Source organism: Oryzias melastigma, linkage group LG1 (genome assembly GCF_002922805.2).
Source record: "Oryzias melastigma strain HK-1 linkage group LG1, ASM292280v2, whole genome shotgun sequence".
NCBI lineage: Eukaryota > Metazoa > Chordata > Actinopteri > Beloniformes > Adrianichthyidae > Oryzias > Oryzias melastigma.
The window spans coordinates 10720470-10736537 of NC_050512.1; the positions used below are offsets into that span (position 1 = coordinate 10720470).

A 16068-nucleotide genomic window follows, 5' to 3' on the forward strand; every position below is an offset into this window, starting at 1 on the left:
CATGCAGGTCAGCTGTTGGGCAAAACAAAAGATAATTATTAATGTGATTAAGGTTAGGCAGTTTCTTTACAAATTACATTATTATCTCTTTAGCAGATTAGGACAATCTTTTTTAAAAATCATTTTTTTTCAGTTTATAAACTTTTGCTGTCTCACCTGAGTCTCCACCAATGGAACCTTATTTGTGCCTTTTCTCCGACAGGCTCTAACCAGATTCTTGATTTGTCTCCTTCCTAAAGATCTCACTGTTGTACATGTAAACCCTTGTAGCACAGAGGAGGACAAGCTGGACACAAACAAACCAATGAACACATTAGAAAATACATTCTGATGACTTATTCACTTGAATTTTAATTTATTTAATGTAGAATCTTACTTGTTTGGACCTCCCAGCTCGGCTGTCTCAGACTTTGCTGCTATTTTATCAAAGAACAATGCAACCTAACAAAAATAGATTTAAAAAACACATTCAATTACTAAAAGTTAAATATGAATGGTAAAACATCTAGGTTTTTAACAGTTGAACCTACCTGTTGAGGTTTCCATTTCTTCTTGTTCAGTTTGATGACTGTGTTGATGTCATCTGGGAACTGCAGCAGGTAAACTCGAGGGATCTCAGTGGCCAAATTATCTGGAACATTGTCGATGATCTGCAAACTGTTGGTGTTAAAATATATGATCTGGAAAAGGAGGAAGGAGACAAATTATGAATATTAACATTTGATTCTAGAGGTTATTGTTGTTAAAATAAACACAAGCATAAAGATTACTTTATGAGGAAGAAAAGCTTAAATTTTTGTAGATTTTTTTTTTTGCTTAGAGGCAAATTTCTAAAAAGCTTATAATGCTATGCAGGAACTATCTCTTAAAAAACTACACAGGATTTAAGTTTTTTGCTAAAAACGGCATAATTATACTAAAAGACCACTGGGAGCACTTTTGCAGTAGAGAGATTTTACAATACATAAAAACATTATTGAAGTCAGACTTAAAAATATACAAATGACATCTAGGGCCAACTAGCATAATGCTGGAATGACTATAGTTTACATCTGAAATCCTTGATCAGCGCTAAGGTTGTCTTACCCTTATCACAAAAGACAGCTGGACAATCCGTGGAGCAGACAGTATGTAGTACAAGAATGAAGGGTTTCTGGATACAGTGACAAGATCAGAGCCGCTGATGCTGCTGAACACAGTTGATGGTACACCAGGGATGAGGGAGCCCAGGTTTAGCAAGAAGGCTGAGCTGTTGATCTGATTGGATGAAGAAGGTAGCAAGAAAGACAAAAACATGAACACTTTGTCCATAAAGATTATTTTTGTCTGGTTGCTAATAAACCCAATCTCACACAGTACCTGTAAAAATCCTGAAGACAGCAAAGACTGGACGATGGCTTTGGCCTGTCCTTTTCTCCATCCAATCACATTGCTGAGAGTGTTGAGAGAATCCACCAAGTCTGAAGGCTTCAAAGACTTTATCTGGCTTATGGACAAGCTGCTGCTTTCATTACCAAGGGCGGAAATGACTTGGGCATCAATTTTCTCACCAAAATTATTTGCCAAAGCAGCAGCAATCTATAAAAAACAATACAGGAGCTGTGAATCAAGTTACATTTATGTTTAGATGATAAACACAATCGTTCATATTATTTTCAACTTAAGACAATGAGTTCTGATTGAATGTACCTCTGTTAGACTTCACATATACAGTACTCTTTTTGTTTTAGTCTTCCTGTGTTTTATTTTGTATTCGTCATTTGGGAAATCAGCGCCTTTAGCAAATATGTGTTTTCTTGTTGTTTTAATTACCTGTGGATCTAGGTCTGTACAGATACTGTTGACATTTCCCAAAACTGTCAAAGTTTCTTGTGCAGTCAACTGAGTGAACACCCGACCAGGAGCAAAGCACTGACCCGATGGAGGAAGGCTTCAAAAAGAGTGAAAACAGGTTTTACAGTTTAAGGTGACATACTTGGTGGTCATGTGTGCACACAGATTTTATCGTCATAAACTTACCCAAGTGGACTGAAGTTGATGTCTTGTTGATAAACTAACTGAATGTAGTAGATGATTAATGTCAGATCCACCCTGTACTTCTTAATAAGGAAAATATTCTGAGGATTCACTGTGAACAGCTGCAAGTACTGAAAAGGGAGGACATCAATTCAATATATACGATTTTAAAGAATAGATGTAGGTTTATTCTCACAGACAAACAAAACAAAACTGTACTTTTAGAATTTTCAGATTAGATAAAATACCTGTTGAGATCCAAATGACTGAAGATCCACGACAGTGAGGAAAGTTATGAAAGAACCGATGTACTCTGTAAACCAAGCTGTGGAGTTCAGTTCTGGGTTGTTGCTGTCATAGCACTTTGGTAATGTTGCTGTGAAAAAATAATGAAAATATTTTAAAGTTACATTTCAAAATAAAACATCTCCTTTGCATCCCTCCATCTATCATTTTTTTTAACCAACTGAATCCCTTTTGGGGTTCAAATGAGGCTGCTGAAGCCAAGCCAGTTACTCTAGGGCAGGGGTAGGCAACCTTTAAAAGTAAAAGAGCCATTTGGGCTTGTGTTCCACAGATCAAAGCCTAGAAGGAGCCACATAGTTGTACTTTTGCCTTTAGGAAATTTGGATTTGCATTCATGACCTTTTTTAAAATATGATTTATGTCTATTTTTGGCACAAACAAAAGCAAATATTTAAAATGAGCCTAGCATCTCTCAAAATTTTCTTTTAAGTGTGAGAAAAGCTCAAATAACTTTTTTTGTTATTTTTACCCTTTTTGTCCTCAGCAGTCTTACACTGCTGGTTTTTGTTATTTTAGTTCAGGGTTGGACTATGGTAGTCTTAGTTTGCAGGTTTTGTTTGTTTGTTTTCTTTAGGTAGTTTTGGTTAGGCAGCCATTTGCAGGGAGCTGCTGACTCTGACGGTCGACATGGCTGGTTCAGCAATCCCCCAGACTTTTTTTATGTTTGGTGAAGGAGCCACCATGGAGAGATAAAAAGGCTCTTGGGAATTTCTAATAAAAAAAAAAAAATCCCAGGGCTGACTCATTTGTGGTTTGTTTTACCCATAGCCGCAAGCAAAGAGGGCTAACAGGGCCACTCGGAGCCCGAAAGTATATTACAGCCGTAACGTTTTTGACCATAGAAGAATCAAGGGAAAACGGTTAAGGGGTTTTAACTAAACATTCTGTGGCTTCTGCAGCCGAGACTTGGTGGGCCAAAAGATAACCTTTGACGGGCCAAATTTGGCCCGCGGGCCCCACTTTGGGGACCATTAAACTAAGCAAGAATGCTTACCTGCAGTCTCTCTTCTGTTCAGGTAAATCTTGATGAATTGTGTGTACACAGATTCTTGCCTTGAAGGAGTCATCTGGGATTGTACTTCACTCAATATTTGTAAGCTAATTGGAAAAAAAAGGGGGGTGAGACACCACCAATACAAAACATATAATAATGTGACATTATAAAATTATTGGTCAGATTTCATTAAATATATCAAGACTATATTTGTTGCATTGCTTACATATACTGGTAGGAGCTGCACTGCAAATTCTGTGTTGCAAGACTTGAGAGAAAGTTGGTGGAAACAGCAGGTAAGAACGGGCGAAGGCGAACATTAAACCACAGCTGCAGCTCAGTGAGATTATTAAGTGTGTTTGTGCTGAAAAGATCTGGATAGATTGTTTGTATGCTGTCCAAAATAACTGAGACTGAAGGATTGTTGGGGTTGATTGTCTGCAACAAAAATGAACATGGTTTGGTAAGCTTGATAAGTCACCAAAGAAAATAAACACAATTTCAACAAATATTATAAAAAATATTAACATTTTAAATTGTTGTGACAGGTCGATTGTTTACTTGTTAATAACTTATGTCAATGAATACAGAATATTTAAATAGAAGTAATTCCTACTGTAGTGGTCAGAAGATTCAAAGCTGCATTCAGGATCCTGGACATTTTGCAGAAAAGAAGGTTCCAGGCTGATATGGACCCACTTGAGTTTGATGACCGATCACACTTCATAACCTCTACCAGGTCCTGTGCTGTTAAAGCTGAGAGCTGTTCAACGTTAGAAAGTGAAATCATTACATGAACCCCCGTTACAACAGTTTATAATTTTTTTCTGTCTTACTGAGGCACAAGCAAACTCTTCCACAGAAAAGTTGCAAAAGCGTCCGCTCATCGTTCCATCGTCAAGGTACACTTGAAGATCTGTGCTGTAATTTCGAATCAACCAAGTATCAATATCCTTACTTTTTCAGTTTCAGTTTAAAGTTAGATCTTAAAAAATAACTAATTTTAAGAAAAAAAATTACCTGTTCACTCCAATACATGTATTTGACTCTGTGGAAAAAAAGTGTCAAATAAATACTAAAAATTACATCAATAAATCTCCACATGTATTAAAACCACTTACCATTTGCTGCAATAGCTCCGCACTTCAAAAAGAAAAATGCAAGCACAGTTTTAGGATTTTATTTTTAAAACAGATATATAAAAAGAAAATAAGTAAAAATCCAATGTACCTGTCCATTGTAGTCATCTAAAAGAAACAAAAAAGAAAAATATCATGAGCTATATGAATGTGGACCAATTTTTTTTTTTTTTTTTAGTTAAGTGTTTTGATTGATCTCAGGTAACACACCGGAGCAACAAAGCTTAAGTTAATCATCTTCATCGTTTTCATTCTAAGGCTACATTCACAAAAGACTTGTGATGCAACTTTAAGAATGCACATTCAGCATACAGTGTTGTTCATACTTCACTTTTGATACCCAATACTACTGCATGTCCACCTCCTATAGTTAGAAGAGGCTTAGAGCAAAATGTTGAAGCAGTGTTAATCTTGTGACTCTTTCACATAAACAATTTGTGTCAGAAATAACTCCGACAGGACACGAACTGCAATTATTCATTTTTCCTCCATTGTCAGTTTTCAAATGGTTGGCTCTTCTGTGACAGAAAAGGGACCCCATTCATACGTCACTACCAAAGCCAAGTCTTTGGTCAAAGTTCAACCTCGTTTAGTTTTCAATGTGTGTTTAATGGAAGGTTGTAGATTGCGTCGCTATACAAAATGGTCCTCAAGATCTTATGTGGACCATCTATGGGCATCTCTCAGGAACTTATTTATCAAACTCCCATGTGTTTTGTGTACAGTAAGTAAGGAGTCACTGAATGCACCTTCCTAAGGACTAGAGTTTAGAGTAAGGAGACTGTACTACAGTATCACCCATACATCCTAAGTGCATGTATTTTACATTATCCTCTCAAAATTTCACAATACACTTACCATGTGCACAAAAATTTCACATTTCATTCCTATGGCACCCTTGAGGTGGCCACACAAGTAATAAAGGTAAGGGAACTGCAAGACACACCTGCTCTCCCTTTAAGATGTGGCTGTGCCTGTCTAGAACCGTCTGCATTCCTGGGCACCCATGCAGGTAAACCTTATCTGAGTGCATGTAACTAAGGCTTTACAGGTACACCCAGGGACAGGCTAGAGGTACCAATTAACCTATAAAGCATGTTTTTGGATTGTGGGAGGAAGCCAGTGGCCTTGAGAAGACCCATCCTTGCACAGGGAGAAGATGTAAGTTCTAAATAGAAAGGTCCCTGCTGAGATTCGAACTAGGGCCTTCTCGCTGTGAAGTTAGAGAGCTAACCACTATGCCAACCTGCAGTCCACTCTTATGATGAATTCTAATATTACTGTAGATTTTCCCATTATCAAGGCAATGTAAAATCATTTTATACCCAAAATATTAGTTCTGTGTTAGTATATTTTTTGTATGATTTGCTGGAGCTAAAAGTCAATTTTCCTTTAATTTGAGTATTATCTACATATTCTACAGTCTCTAAAATGTGTACATTAATAAGAATAAAATTATCAGTTCCAAGTGGGTCATTTAATCTTTCTCAGTTTTTGGATGCTGAAAGAGAATGTATTCTCTTAGTATCTTGATTTAGTTATAACCATGGCCGATTTAACTGATGCACATATTTATGATTTTCCAAAAGTATACATGTTATAATCTTTTCAAAACTAAACATCAGCCAAAGAGCAAGTGTCTTTGATGAAAAAGAAGTTCTGATCCCACTCTGTTTTTGGACCTACCTGTAGGTACAGGACTGGTCATTTCAGACAGAATAGTGGGGGTAGATGATGTTGTAGAACTGTTATATGGCGTAGTTGTGGGGTCTGCTTTGCCTCCGAGGAAGCCCAATCCCAGAATATCAAGCTCAGACTGGTATCGACTTCTGATCCAGGTCTGCACCAGTACTTGGTTTATATAAAACTTCAAATCTGGGAGGTTGGTGCCAAGAAGACCTTTAACTTCACTTGCAGTTAAACCCTGAGGGGAATAGAGCACATGTTGCTGATGCTGTAAAAATATTCACAGAAACATAATCCTTCATAGTAAAGACATAAACATAACACTGACCAGCACAACATTTTCATCCAAACTGGTGAAGGTGGCCAGGTCCATGTTAACCTCAGAGGCCACCAAACTACGGATATAATCAACATTTGCACCTCCTGTGGGAAAGAGAAAAAAATAAGCTCTGTGTAGATATGTTAATCTGTATATGTGTGAGTGGAAATGTTTACTCACCAATGTATGGTCGTATGAGCTGAAAAACAGAAACTGAGCTTGTGCTAAAACTGAATGCCTCAAAGGAGATAGTGAAAAACACTTTCTTTTTGTCAGCAGTGCAGCTAGAGATGTCCAGAGAGTCAACTTCTCTGCAGGAGAAAGAGACAATGTAGCATGTAAGCAATGTTTAAATCCAGAATAACATTCAAAAATTATAATTCCAACAATATACATTCAGAATATTCACTCATGCAGGTCTGCTATAGTTCATGAGTCCATTATAATGTATCTTCATGACATGTGCTCTAGTTCTGGTCATGGAGGGGCACAAATTTTCCGATAAGTTATAATTAGAACCATGCTACTATGGAGGGGTTTCCTCCCGAATGGCTCACGCAAAGTTATGGCCATGAAAACTTTGTGAAGTTCACACATACAGTCAGTCTACATAAATCATCTGCTATTTCTTGTGTACCTTTAACTGAGCCACTTCCTGCCCCTTTCTGAGAGGACAGCTTGTTCTTGTCCGAACTAACATCACCATGTTAGTGGCATATATCAGCAAAGTTGGGCCAATGCCTACATCGTCCACACAGATAGTGTAGACAAGCTCTTGCCAACTGTCACTAAATGTCATTCATGTTTCGAGAACAATGATCCCAAAACCGATTCACCATCCAGAAGAAATCCACGAAACAGGAAGTGGAAACTGCACAAGAAGATGGTGGTCCACCTCGTGGCATGTAAAGTTGGGCCGAAACAGCCTTTTTAACCATCAAAAGGGAATGCTCAATTTCCAGAGATTAGCTTCCTGACTGATGAGGGACCACACTGGGACTGGATGCACCAGCACATAAATTACCAAATATCTTTCTTCATGCTTTCACCACTAGAGCTATTGCTCAGAGTGCGGAACAGATGCCATCCACTTGTTTTAATAGCTCAGCTCGGAATTACTAGAACAGTAGGATAGAGAAAGGTTTCAACTGCTGTGGAGACAATGAAGACCTCTACTCTCCAGCAATAATCTAATCTCTAAGTCTGACCTGTGAGATTTATCCTTGCGGTTATTTACTCCTATTATATGTGTTTATTAAAGCCACCTCCTTGCCTAAATTTGTGTGTGTGTGTGTATGGGGTGGGGGGGTGGTACCCCTTATCTTAAATGTTTGAGTTCATTGCTAAATTATGGAGACAAGGACAATGTTGTGAGAGAAGGCCTACTTCTTTTGGAGAAATCTACAGAGGTACTGGCGAGCAAGTCTCTGTGTTCATGTGATCATCCAAAGATTCTCCCAATATGGTGAGTTTCACCAACAACAGCAGGAGCTTCAACTGAATGGCAGCCACTTATGGTGTAAATACAACATTGAACTTATGTCTCACAATAAAAAGTTATTTTTGCCTTTGAGATTAATAATCACTAAAATTATAAACTTTTGTGAAAATATTAACATTTTTTTTATAATTGTGTAATTTACTAATATAAGTTTAGTAATTAGATAAGACACAAGTAAAATAAAGATAGAAAGGTCAATATACAGAAAGCAATTATTAACACAGGAAAAAGACAGACAAAAGGACAGAAAGTGATGCTTACATAACGCATAGTTTATGTGTTATCACTGAATTAAAAGAACAATAGTTTGTTGAGAACAAACATAACCATTTGTCTGCTGGAATTAATTTAATTTAATTTAAACCCTTTACCCCGACTCATGTTTTCACTGCTAGTGATGAACTGTAAAAAATTAAGGAACCATATTTAGACTTTCACACATACTAAACACAAACTCAGTCTACACTTCTTACCTGAAGTTCTGTGATGAGATAGTCCTTATGATATCCACATCTAGAGAGCAGAGATTAGGTCCCCCAATAATGTTCAGCTCTGTACTGCCTAGTCTGCTTCCTCCAACAGCCAGATACTTAGAGATGATAACCTTCACCTGGAGGAGAAGAAATGTGCTCTGATGAAACAGCAGCCCTTAAACGTTGTACGCAGGTACAACAAAAGTACTGTGTTTGCTCACAAGGATTGGGTCCCAGCCTCCATTGGAAGAGTCCATCAAAGCAGCAAGTGTGTCGATTTTGCTGATGGTCCATGAACGAATGTCTTCAACAGTGGCAACACGAGATGCTGCACTTAATAGCTGAACCTGATCTTCTGGGATGATGGAGTTTTCGGCCTATAAGAGCACATAAATCCAGTAAAATAAATGCAATGCCAATGAAAGGAAATATCACAAAATTTGAAGCAACAATGAAGACTTGCAGCTTGAATGTTGTTTGTTCAAGTCTCACTACTCACAAGAATAAACTGAGTATTACTTCAGCCCTCCAACCCCTCAAAATTTTTCCCAATATCAATCAAATTTCAATGTGTATAGCACAGCATCAGTGTTAAACTAACTGATATTCTTTTCTTTAGAGGATCATCACTCACATCTTTCAGTTTATGGAGAACAATCCTGAGGTATTCCTCCTCATCGACTTTTTCTGTGATGGCATCCAAGTTGTCTTTGACGGTTGAAACTGACAGACAGTTGTTGAATTGATTGATGGTATAGTCAAAGGGGAAGGCGGGGTCACTGATTGTGACCTGTGTGATTATTCCAGCTGTGCATTCTGTAAAAAAAAGCCAGAAAATGTAATCAAGGAAATATACAGAAAGATAGACACATTTACAGAAGCAGACTGACCTGCAGTTTGTTCTGAATCACTTGTGATGGACTGTCTTATCTCTCTCTTCAGTCGCCTCCTCTGTTCTCTGCTCACTCCACCAAAAACTTTCAGAAAGTATCTCAAGAAGTTGCGCTTTGTGTCCTGAAAGTAAAAGACATTAACAAGCTGCAACTTGATCCTCCATTCATGAGACGTTCCCTTCTAAACACATAAATGCAGGTATTACTCACCCGATCAAAACGTAGATAGAAAGATGAAGGCAAATACAGATTTAATATCCCAAGATCTTTTAGAGTCTGTTCATTCCATGTTGAAGGAACTCTGATTATGAAAAAGCAAATAAAATTATATTTTTGAGTACACTATAGTCTTTAAAAGACACAAAAGTCTAATTTGCACAGTTTATAATAGAGCTGTAGGGAAGAATCAATCAATTTGGCAATATATCGCAATATCTTGTTTGGCGATACTTGTATCGATTAAAAATTTTAACAAGACGTTATTTCAATAATTATTTGTGAGCGTCCTTTAGCGTCTTACTTTTTTTTTCCAAATTAACCCCCAACTGCTACTTGGAAGCACATCCTCTTTGAGCAGCTCTACACCTCACCAATACAACACCAAGATTTCACGAGAACCAGCTTGTGGTAAATGTTCTGTCAGCTTCGATTTTACATGGGATGGGTGCCGAACCGAAACCACGTTGCTGTCAGTGTCATATATTAAAGCGTATTGTGGTCCTTGGTGGCGGCTCAGAGACGAACGAGTGAGGCCGTGCAGCTGTGCCGCGGGCCATAAACTGAGCCCCTGTTAAAATGCTGTTGGCAAAGTGGACCAAAGTTCTGTTTAACTTCACAGCAATAGATTCAAGTTCACGACCTGATGGATCAGAGTGATGTGGACAACGCTCTAAAATACGTGTTTACTTCTGCGTGTGAGAAAACAAAGCTGCAATGCAGACTGTCATGTATTTAAAGCATCTTAGCCACATTCAAGTGTTCTCCTTCATCCTGTCATTAAACTAAATCGTCTCTGGAAAGAATTAGCTTTTTTTCCCCTTTAGTTTTGAAGCAACCGTTCAAACACCGTTTAGGCTCCTGATACGTTTAAAAGCTAGATTTAGCAATGTTGGAAATAAATAGCACTTTATTTCCTCAGCCAAACTTTTAGAACCTTGTTTTTAATGGCATATTCAATTTATTTTTTTATACTGAAAATTGTTCTGTTGTGGAAATCAGACAATGTTGACTGTTTTCTTGAAAAAACAAACATTTCTTAACATAACAAAGGAAAAGCACCATGAATTTGGCGGTAAAAGCAACTTGTATGTAAGAGACAGTCGCAGTTCTTAAGGTTGTGATCATTAGATAAAATTATTTTTTTACACTGGAAAACATATTTATATTCAGGTAGATGTTTATTTTCTAATTCTTAAAAAAAGTGAAAAATTGTTGTGGGATATACATTGTAATACATATCATATCGAGATACATGTGTCAGGATCATATTGTATCACCAGACTGTTGCAAATATACATCCCTAGTTTTGAATTTCAAAAAGCTGAAATTTACATACCCATATGGTGTATTTCCATTGTTCAGAAGGGTTACAACTGCAGATGTTTGTTCAACAGTGAGATCTGGACAGTTTTTGAGTCGTTCCAGTATGGATGGATGAGAGTTTTGGATGTAGGAGCCATTGAGCATGCAGCACATGTTCCCCAAAACTGATACATTGTCCTCAGTCAGACTTGTGCTGTTTATTCCCTTGAAGAAGAATAAAATATGTATATACATGTATACGTATATATACACATATGTGCATATACATATATAAACCACATATATTTATATTCCATTTTTTTTTCAGTTTCCTAAGGTCTCCTTTAGGTCAAGTTTGCAGTCCAGAAAATTATTATTTTTTTCTTTTTTTTTTTTTTAGAAAAATCTGCTGGTTTTATTGTAGACTCACCAAGCAGCTCCTTGCATTATTAAACAAAGCCGATCGTTTGTATCTCAGTGCTGGAGAAAAGATGGAGAAGTCTGCATCAGCCAGCTCTTGAAAATAAGACCTGCAGTTGCTCCGTAGAACCAGAGAGTAACTGGAAGCAGAAAGAGAGAACAGTTGTGGTTATTAATGGTTTTTAGTTATTAAAAAGTTAAACTATATCTGTGATCATAACTTGGTATAAATATAGGATTCTTACTCATAGTAAAGTAAGACATCTGGAGGATAGAGGGAAAAGCTGGTGGCATCTGACTCTTCTTTGATTTGGTTGTACATGCAGGTCAGCTGTTGAGCAAAACACAATATTATTATTGACAATATCTAAATAAGAAAGTTTTTCTTGACAGATTACATTATTCTGTTATTGGTACAATAGAAACATTTTTTCAAAAACTTTTTTTTTTCAGTTTATCAAATTGTACAAGTTCACTCTTTTGTCATCTCACCTGAGTCTCCACCAATGGAACCTTATTTGTGCCTTTTCTCCGACAGGCTCTAATCAGATTCTTGATTTGCGTCCTCCCTAAAGATCTTACTGTTGTACATGTAAACCCTTGTAGCACAGAGGAGGACAAGCTGGACACAAATGAACAGATAAACAAATTAGCAAACACATTCCGATGACTTATTTACTTTAATTGTAATTTATTTAATGGAGAATCTCACTTGTTTGGACCTCCCAGCTCGGCTGTCTCAGCGTTTGCTGCTATTTTATCAAAGAACAACGCAACCTAGCAAAAAATAAATAAGTAAAGGCCCATTCAGTTGTTAAAGTTACATAAAAAAGTTAAAACATCTCGCTTGTTAAAGTCCCCCTCTGATGACAATTGTGTTTTTTGAGTTTTTAACATGTATGTGTGTCATTTTTCTTATGAAAGAGAACAAATGTATTAAGAAATAATTTCGCTTTTGCAGTTTTGAGTATATCTCCTTTTAAGTTGATGTCAATCAAGCTGTTGCAGAAACGCTCCGTTTGAATTAACGAACTGTTAATATGTCACGAGAGCGTCTGCACATGCGCAAACCTTGTCATCTGGCCCGACAAGTGTGTCTAGTTCAGGTGCTGGAGAAGAGAAGATGACATCTTCCCATTGACTGCAGTCAAATGAGCCGCTGTTCGCATTTCCTTGGTCAAATCAGCAGTCATTACATTTTTTGTGTGAGTTTCATATAATACTCATAGTAGCAGTGCTGAGAACGAAAAAACTCCACGAGACTCCACGGACCTTCTTGATGTGACCATGGAAATGCGAACGGCGGCTCATTTGACCGCAGCTGTACAGGATTGTAAATTAGTTAAAGTTCGGTCCATGAAGCTCTTCACTTCCTTGTCTGAGCTGACATCCAGCTCAAAACAAAACTGCTGTAGCAGCGGTTATGATTTACGCTAGCGAGATACAGAGCTACCATAATCAGGAGGGGAAGGGATGTTTGTGGCTGTGAAGGAACAGCCCCAAAAGCCACGCCCCCTTACAGGATTTTTTGCAGGCTGAGGCCTCGATCAACATTGAAAATGGCTTTTTAAGGCATATAGGTTATGGGATTTTGGTTAAAGACTTCATAATCATTATTAAAACACTACTGAGAACTTTTTTTTTTTTTATTATTAAAAAAAGTTGTCATAGAGGTACTTTAACAAATGAAAATACCTGTTGAGGTTTCCATTTCTTCTTGTTCAGTCTGATGACTGTGCTGGTATCATTTGGGAACTGCAGCAGGTAAACTCGAGGGATCTCAGTGGCCAAATTATCTGGAACATTGTCGATGATCTGCAAACTGTTGGTGTTCAAGTATATGATCTATAGAAACAAAAAGGAGATAGACAGAATATAAATAACAAGCATTTTTAGAGCTGATTGTGGTCAAAATAAACACAAACATGAAGACTACTTATGACATCTATAACTTTTGTATTTTTTTTTTTTAATTTTTTGTATCTTATTATAGATCCCCGGTTTATGCCTGAGAACTTCAGACCTAAACTAGAGTTTTTTTATGTTGTGAAGTTGTTTCAGTTTCTCTCTAAAATATCTTACTCTGCATTTTTGTTTGAACCTCTCACATTAAGCTCAGTCATCATCTTGGTCACAAACCTAAAACATTAGATTACTTCATAAATATTGACACATGAAATTCATTCATTCATTCATCTTCCTGTCCGCTTCTTCTCTTTCGGGGTCGCGGGGGTGCCAGAGCCTAACCCGGCTGCTGATGGGCGAAGGAGGGGTTTACCCTGGACAGGTCGCCAGTCTGTCGCAGGGCCACACATGAAATTGTGATAAGACATTTGGTATCTGTTAAACTAAATTAATTAAAAATTACTTTATAAATATGTAAAGCTAAATTCAATTGGTTCAGTAATATGTTATTACAAAATTAACAAAAGAGTGACTTTATAGTTCAATTGTTTTACTATGTCTGATACAGCTTGCCAAACAAACTTGTAAATGATCAAAAACGGAAAAAGAAGGTAGGTTATAAATTATACACATCATACTATATACTAAACACTATACACCTTATTATTACAATTATAGTATACTATATTTTTAATAATATTTATATATGCTATATACCAGGGGATGGCAAATTGGCCACGCTGAGACAAAGGCAGTTGCATGAGGGAGTGTGACAGCAATAAGCACTAGATCTGCCGTCTATTTGTATCTCTAGGATTTAAAAAAAAAATCAGGTTTGAGTGACATTCTCTTTTCACAATTACTATTTTTTCACCATTGGTTCATAAGGAAAGGATTCATTCACGGAGCGCTATTCCTGTGTTTTTGAAATTATTGCTGGTAAGATGAAAGGTGTGGCGATTTGAGCGTTTGTCTTAATTTGATTGGCTGAATATTGATGTGCTCTTAGATCAACTAGTTGTTCAAGTGAGACAGAAAAGGTGAGGTTTTTTCCATCAAATTATTATCTATCCGATTTCTGGGCCATCAAAATGTTGAGTCTCGAAATTAAAAGCAATGAAATATTTATCACAGAAAATAATATTTTGGAGCATAAAATATTCCTGTTTGAAAATTAAAGGCTAAAAAAGATTTCAGAAAGAAGATACAAAGGTTTAAAAAAAATTAATTGATGGAACAGAGTGGGAAAAGAGTGAGTAAAGCTGATTCACGAGCTGCTGCACACATTCGTGATTGCACAGCCATTTTTTTATGTCATGTTTTTGGTGTCGGAGCAGCTGATATTTATTAAAATGACAACTTCATTTTGTTGAATAATTAATACTACAGCTGACCACCAATCCACTTACTGGGGGTGACAAAAAATAAAAAAGGAGTATCTCTAATCAATTTCTTAAAATAGAACTAGACTTGTCTAAAAAACCAAAGACATTGATGTGTTCACTTAAGTAGTCCAAAATAGTATTTTCATACTAAATATGAACTGGCACTAAATGGAATGGCTATAGTTTACATCTGAAATCCTTGATCACTGTTAAGGTTGTTTTACCCTTATCACAAAAGACAGCTGGACAATCCGTGGAGCAGACAGTATGTAGTACAAGAATGAGGGATTTCTGGATACAGTGACAAGATCAGAGCCGTTGATGCTGCTGAACACAGTTGATGGTACGCCAGGGATGAGGGAGCCCAGATTTAACAGCGAGGCTGAGCTGTTGATCTGTTTGGATGTAGAAAGTAGTAAAAAAGAAAAAAATGTAAATACTATGTCCAAAAAGATCATGTTTTGTCTGGTTTCTAATACACGATATTACACAGTACCTTTAAAAATCCTGAAGACAGCAAAGACTGGACGATGACTTTGACCTGTCCTTTTCTCCAACCAATCACAATGCTGAGAGTGTCAAGAAAGTCCACCAAGTCTGAAGGCTTCACAGACTTTATCTGGCTTATGGACAAGCTGCTGCTTTCATTACCGAGGGCGGAAATGACTTGGGCATCAATGTTCGTTCCAAAATTGCTTGTTAAAGCAGCAGCGATCTGAAAATAACAATGCATGAGTTTTGAATCCAGTTACATTTATGTGTAGACAATCAACACAGTCATTTAAATATTTTTAAATCTAACAAGTATATGAAGCAATCTTTCAAATGATGATGGCGATCCTGGTCTGGTTTGGAGAATTATTATTATTTTCTTTTTACATTGATATTATCTTGTTTTCCTTACCGCGAGGGAGGGTCTAAGGACAGGGATGACCTGTTCTTTATAGTCTGTTTAGTTTTTACCTATTGTGCATATTTTATGACTCCATCTGTGCATCTGTAAAAACTACAGGCATGAAGCCCAATGAGGCAAATTGAATTTGTGATATTGGGCTATATAAATAAAATTGAATTGAATTGAATTGAATTGAATTTAAACCCACTTTATTAAATTATTAGTCTGTCATAAAACATGTTTCTTTAGATTAGAGTATACATATAAACCAACCTACTTCATTTTATTATAACTATTGTCCCTTGTTGACGGATAATTCTTTAGTTTATTTTAACTCTTGTATTTAGTAAATGTTTTTTTTGAGTAATTGCACTTTGTACAGTGTCTTGTTTGACACTTTGTAGAGTAGCTTTGGGTGCATTTGTAGTATTGCCTATAAGCTAAGCTTCAATGTACCTCTGTTGAATTCAGACATACATTTTTTTTTCTTTTTTTAGTCGTCCTGTCTTTTATTTTTATTAGAAAGCCTGTAGTTTTAGCAGTGGCGGGCCGTCAGGGCCTGCAAGGCCTTCTCTGCTGGCCTAAAAATATCTGAATCACAGACTGATATTAATT

At 36.9% G+C, this 16068-nt stretch overlaps 3 protein-coding genes across 4 annotated transcripts in view; all 3 read right to left on the reverse strand.

Moving 5' to 3' along the window:
- The window catches only part of LOC118598699, a 219314-nt gene that overhangs the window by 57272 nt on the left and 145974 nt on the right, over positions 1-16068 (reverse strand). The window lies entirely within an intron of this gene.
- LOC118599082 lies at positions 976-3412 on the reverse strand. Its single transcript, XM_036213355.1, has 6 exons — positions 3317-3412; positions 2265-2392; positions 2020-2147; positions 1813-1930; positions 1360-1578; positions 976-1257 (listed from the first exon to the last, which is right to left on the reverse strand). Exons 1-6 carry the CDS (start codon positions 3387-3389, stop codon positions 1072-1074), a joined length of 852 nt encoding a protein of 283 aa, XP_036069248.1. The 5' UTR covers positions 3390-3412; the 3' UTR covers positions 976-1071.
- Positions 6252-9533, reverse strand: LOC118599167 (mesothelin-like protein). The gene is made up of 6 exons (XM_036213705.1): positions 9325-9533; positions 9069-9250; positions 8656-8811; positions 8435-8571; positions 6641-6771; positions 6252-6564 (listed from the first exon to the last, which is right to left on the reverse strand). The coding sequence occupies exons 3-6, from the start codon at positions 8689-8691 to the stop codon at positions 6440-6442; spliced, it is 429 nt and encodes a 142-aa protein (XP_036069598.1). The 5' UTR covers positions 8692-8811; positions 9069-9250; positions 9325-9533; the 3' UTR covers positions 6252-6439.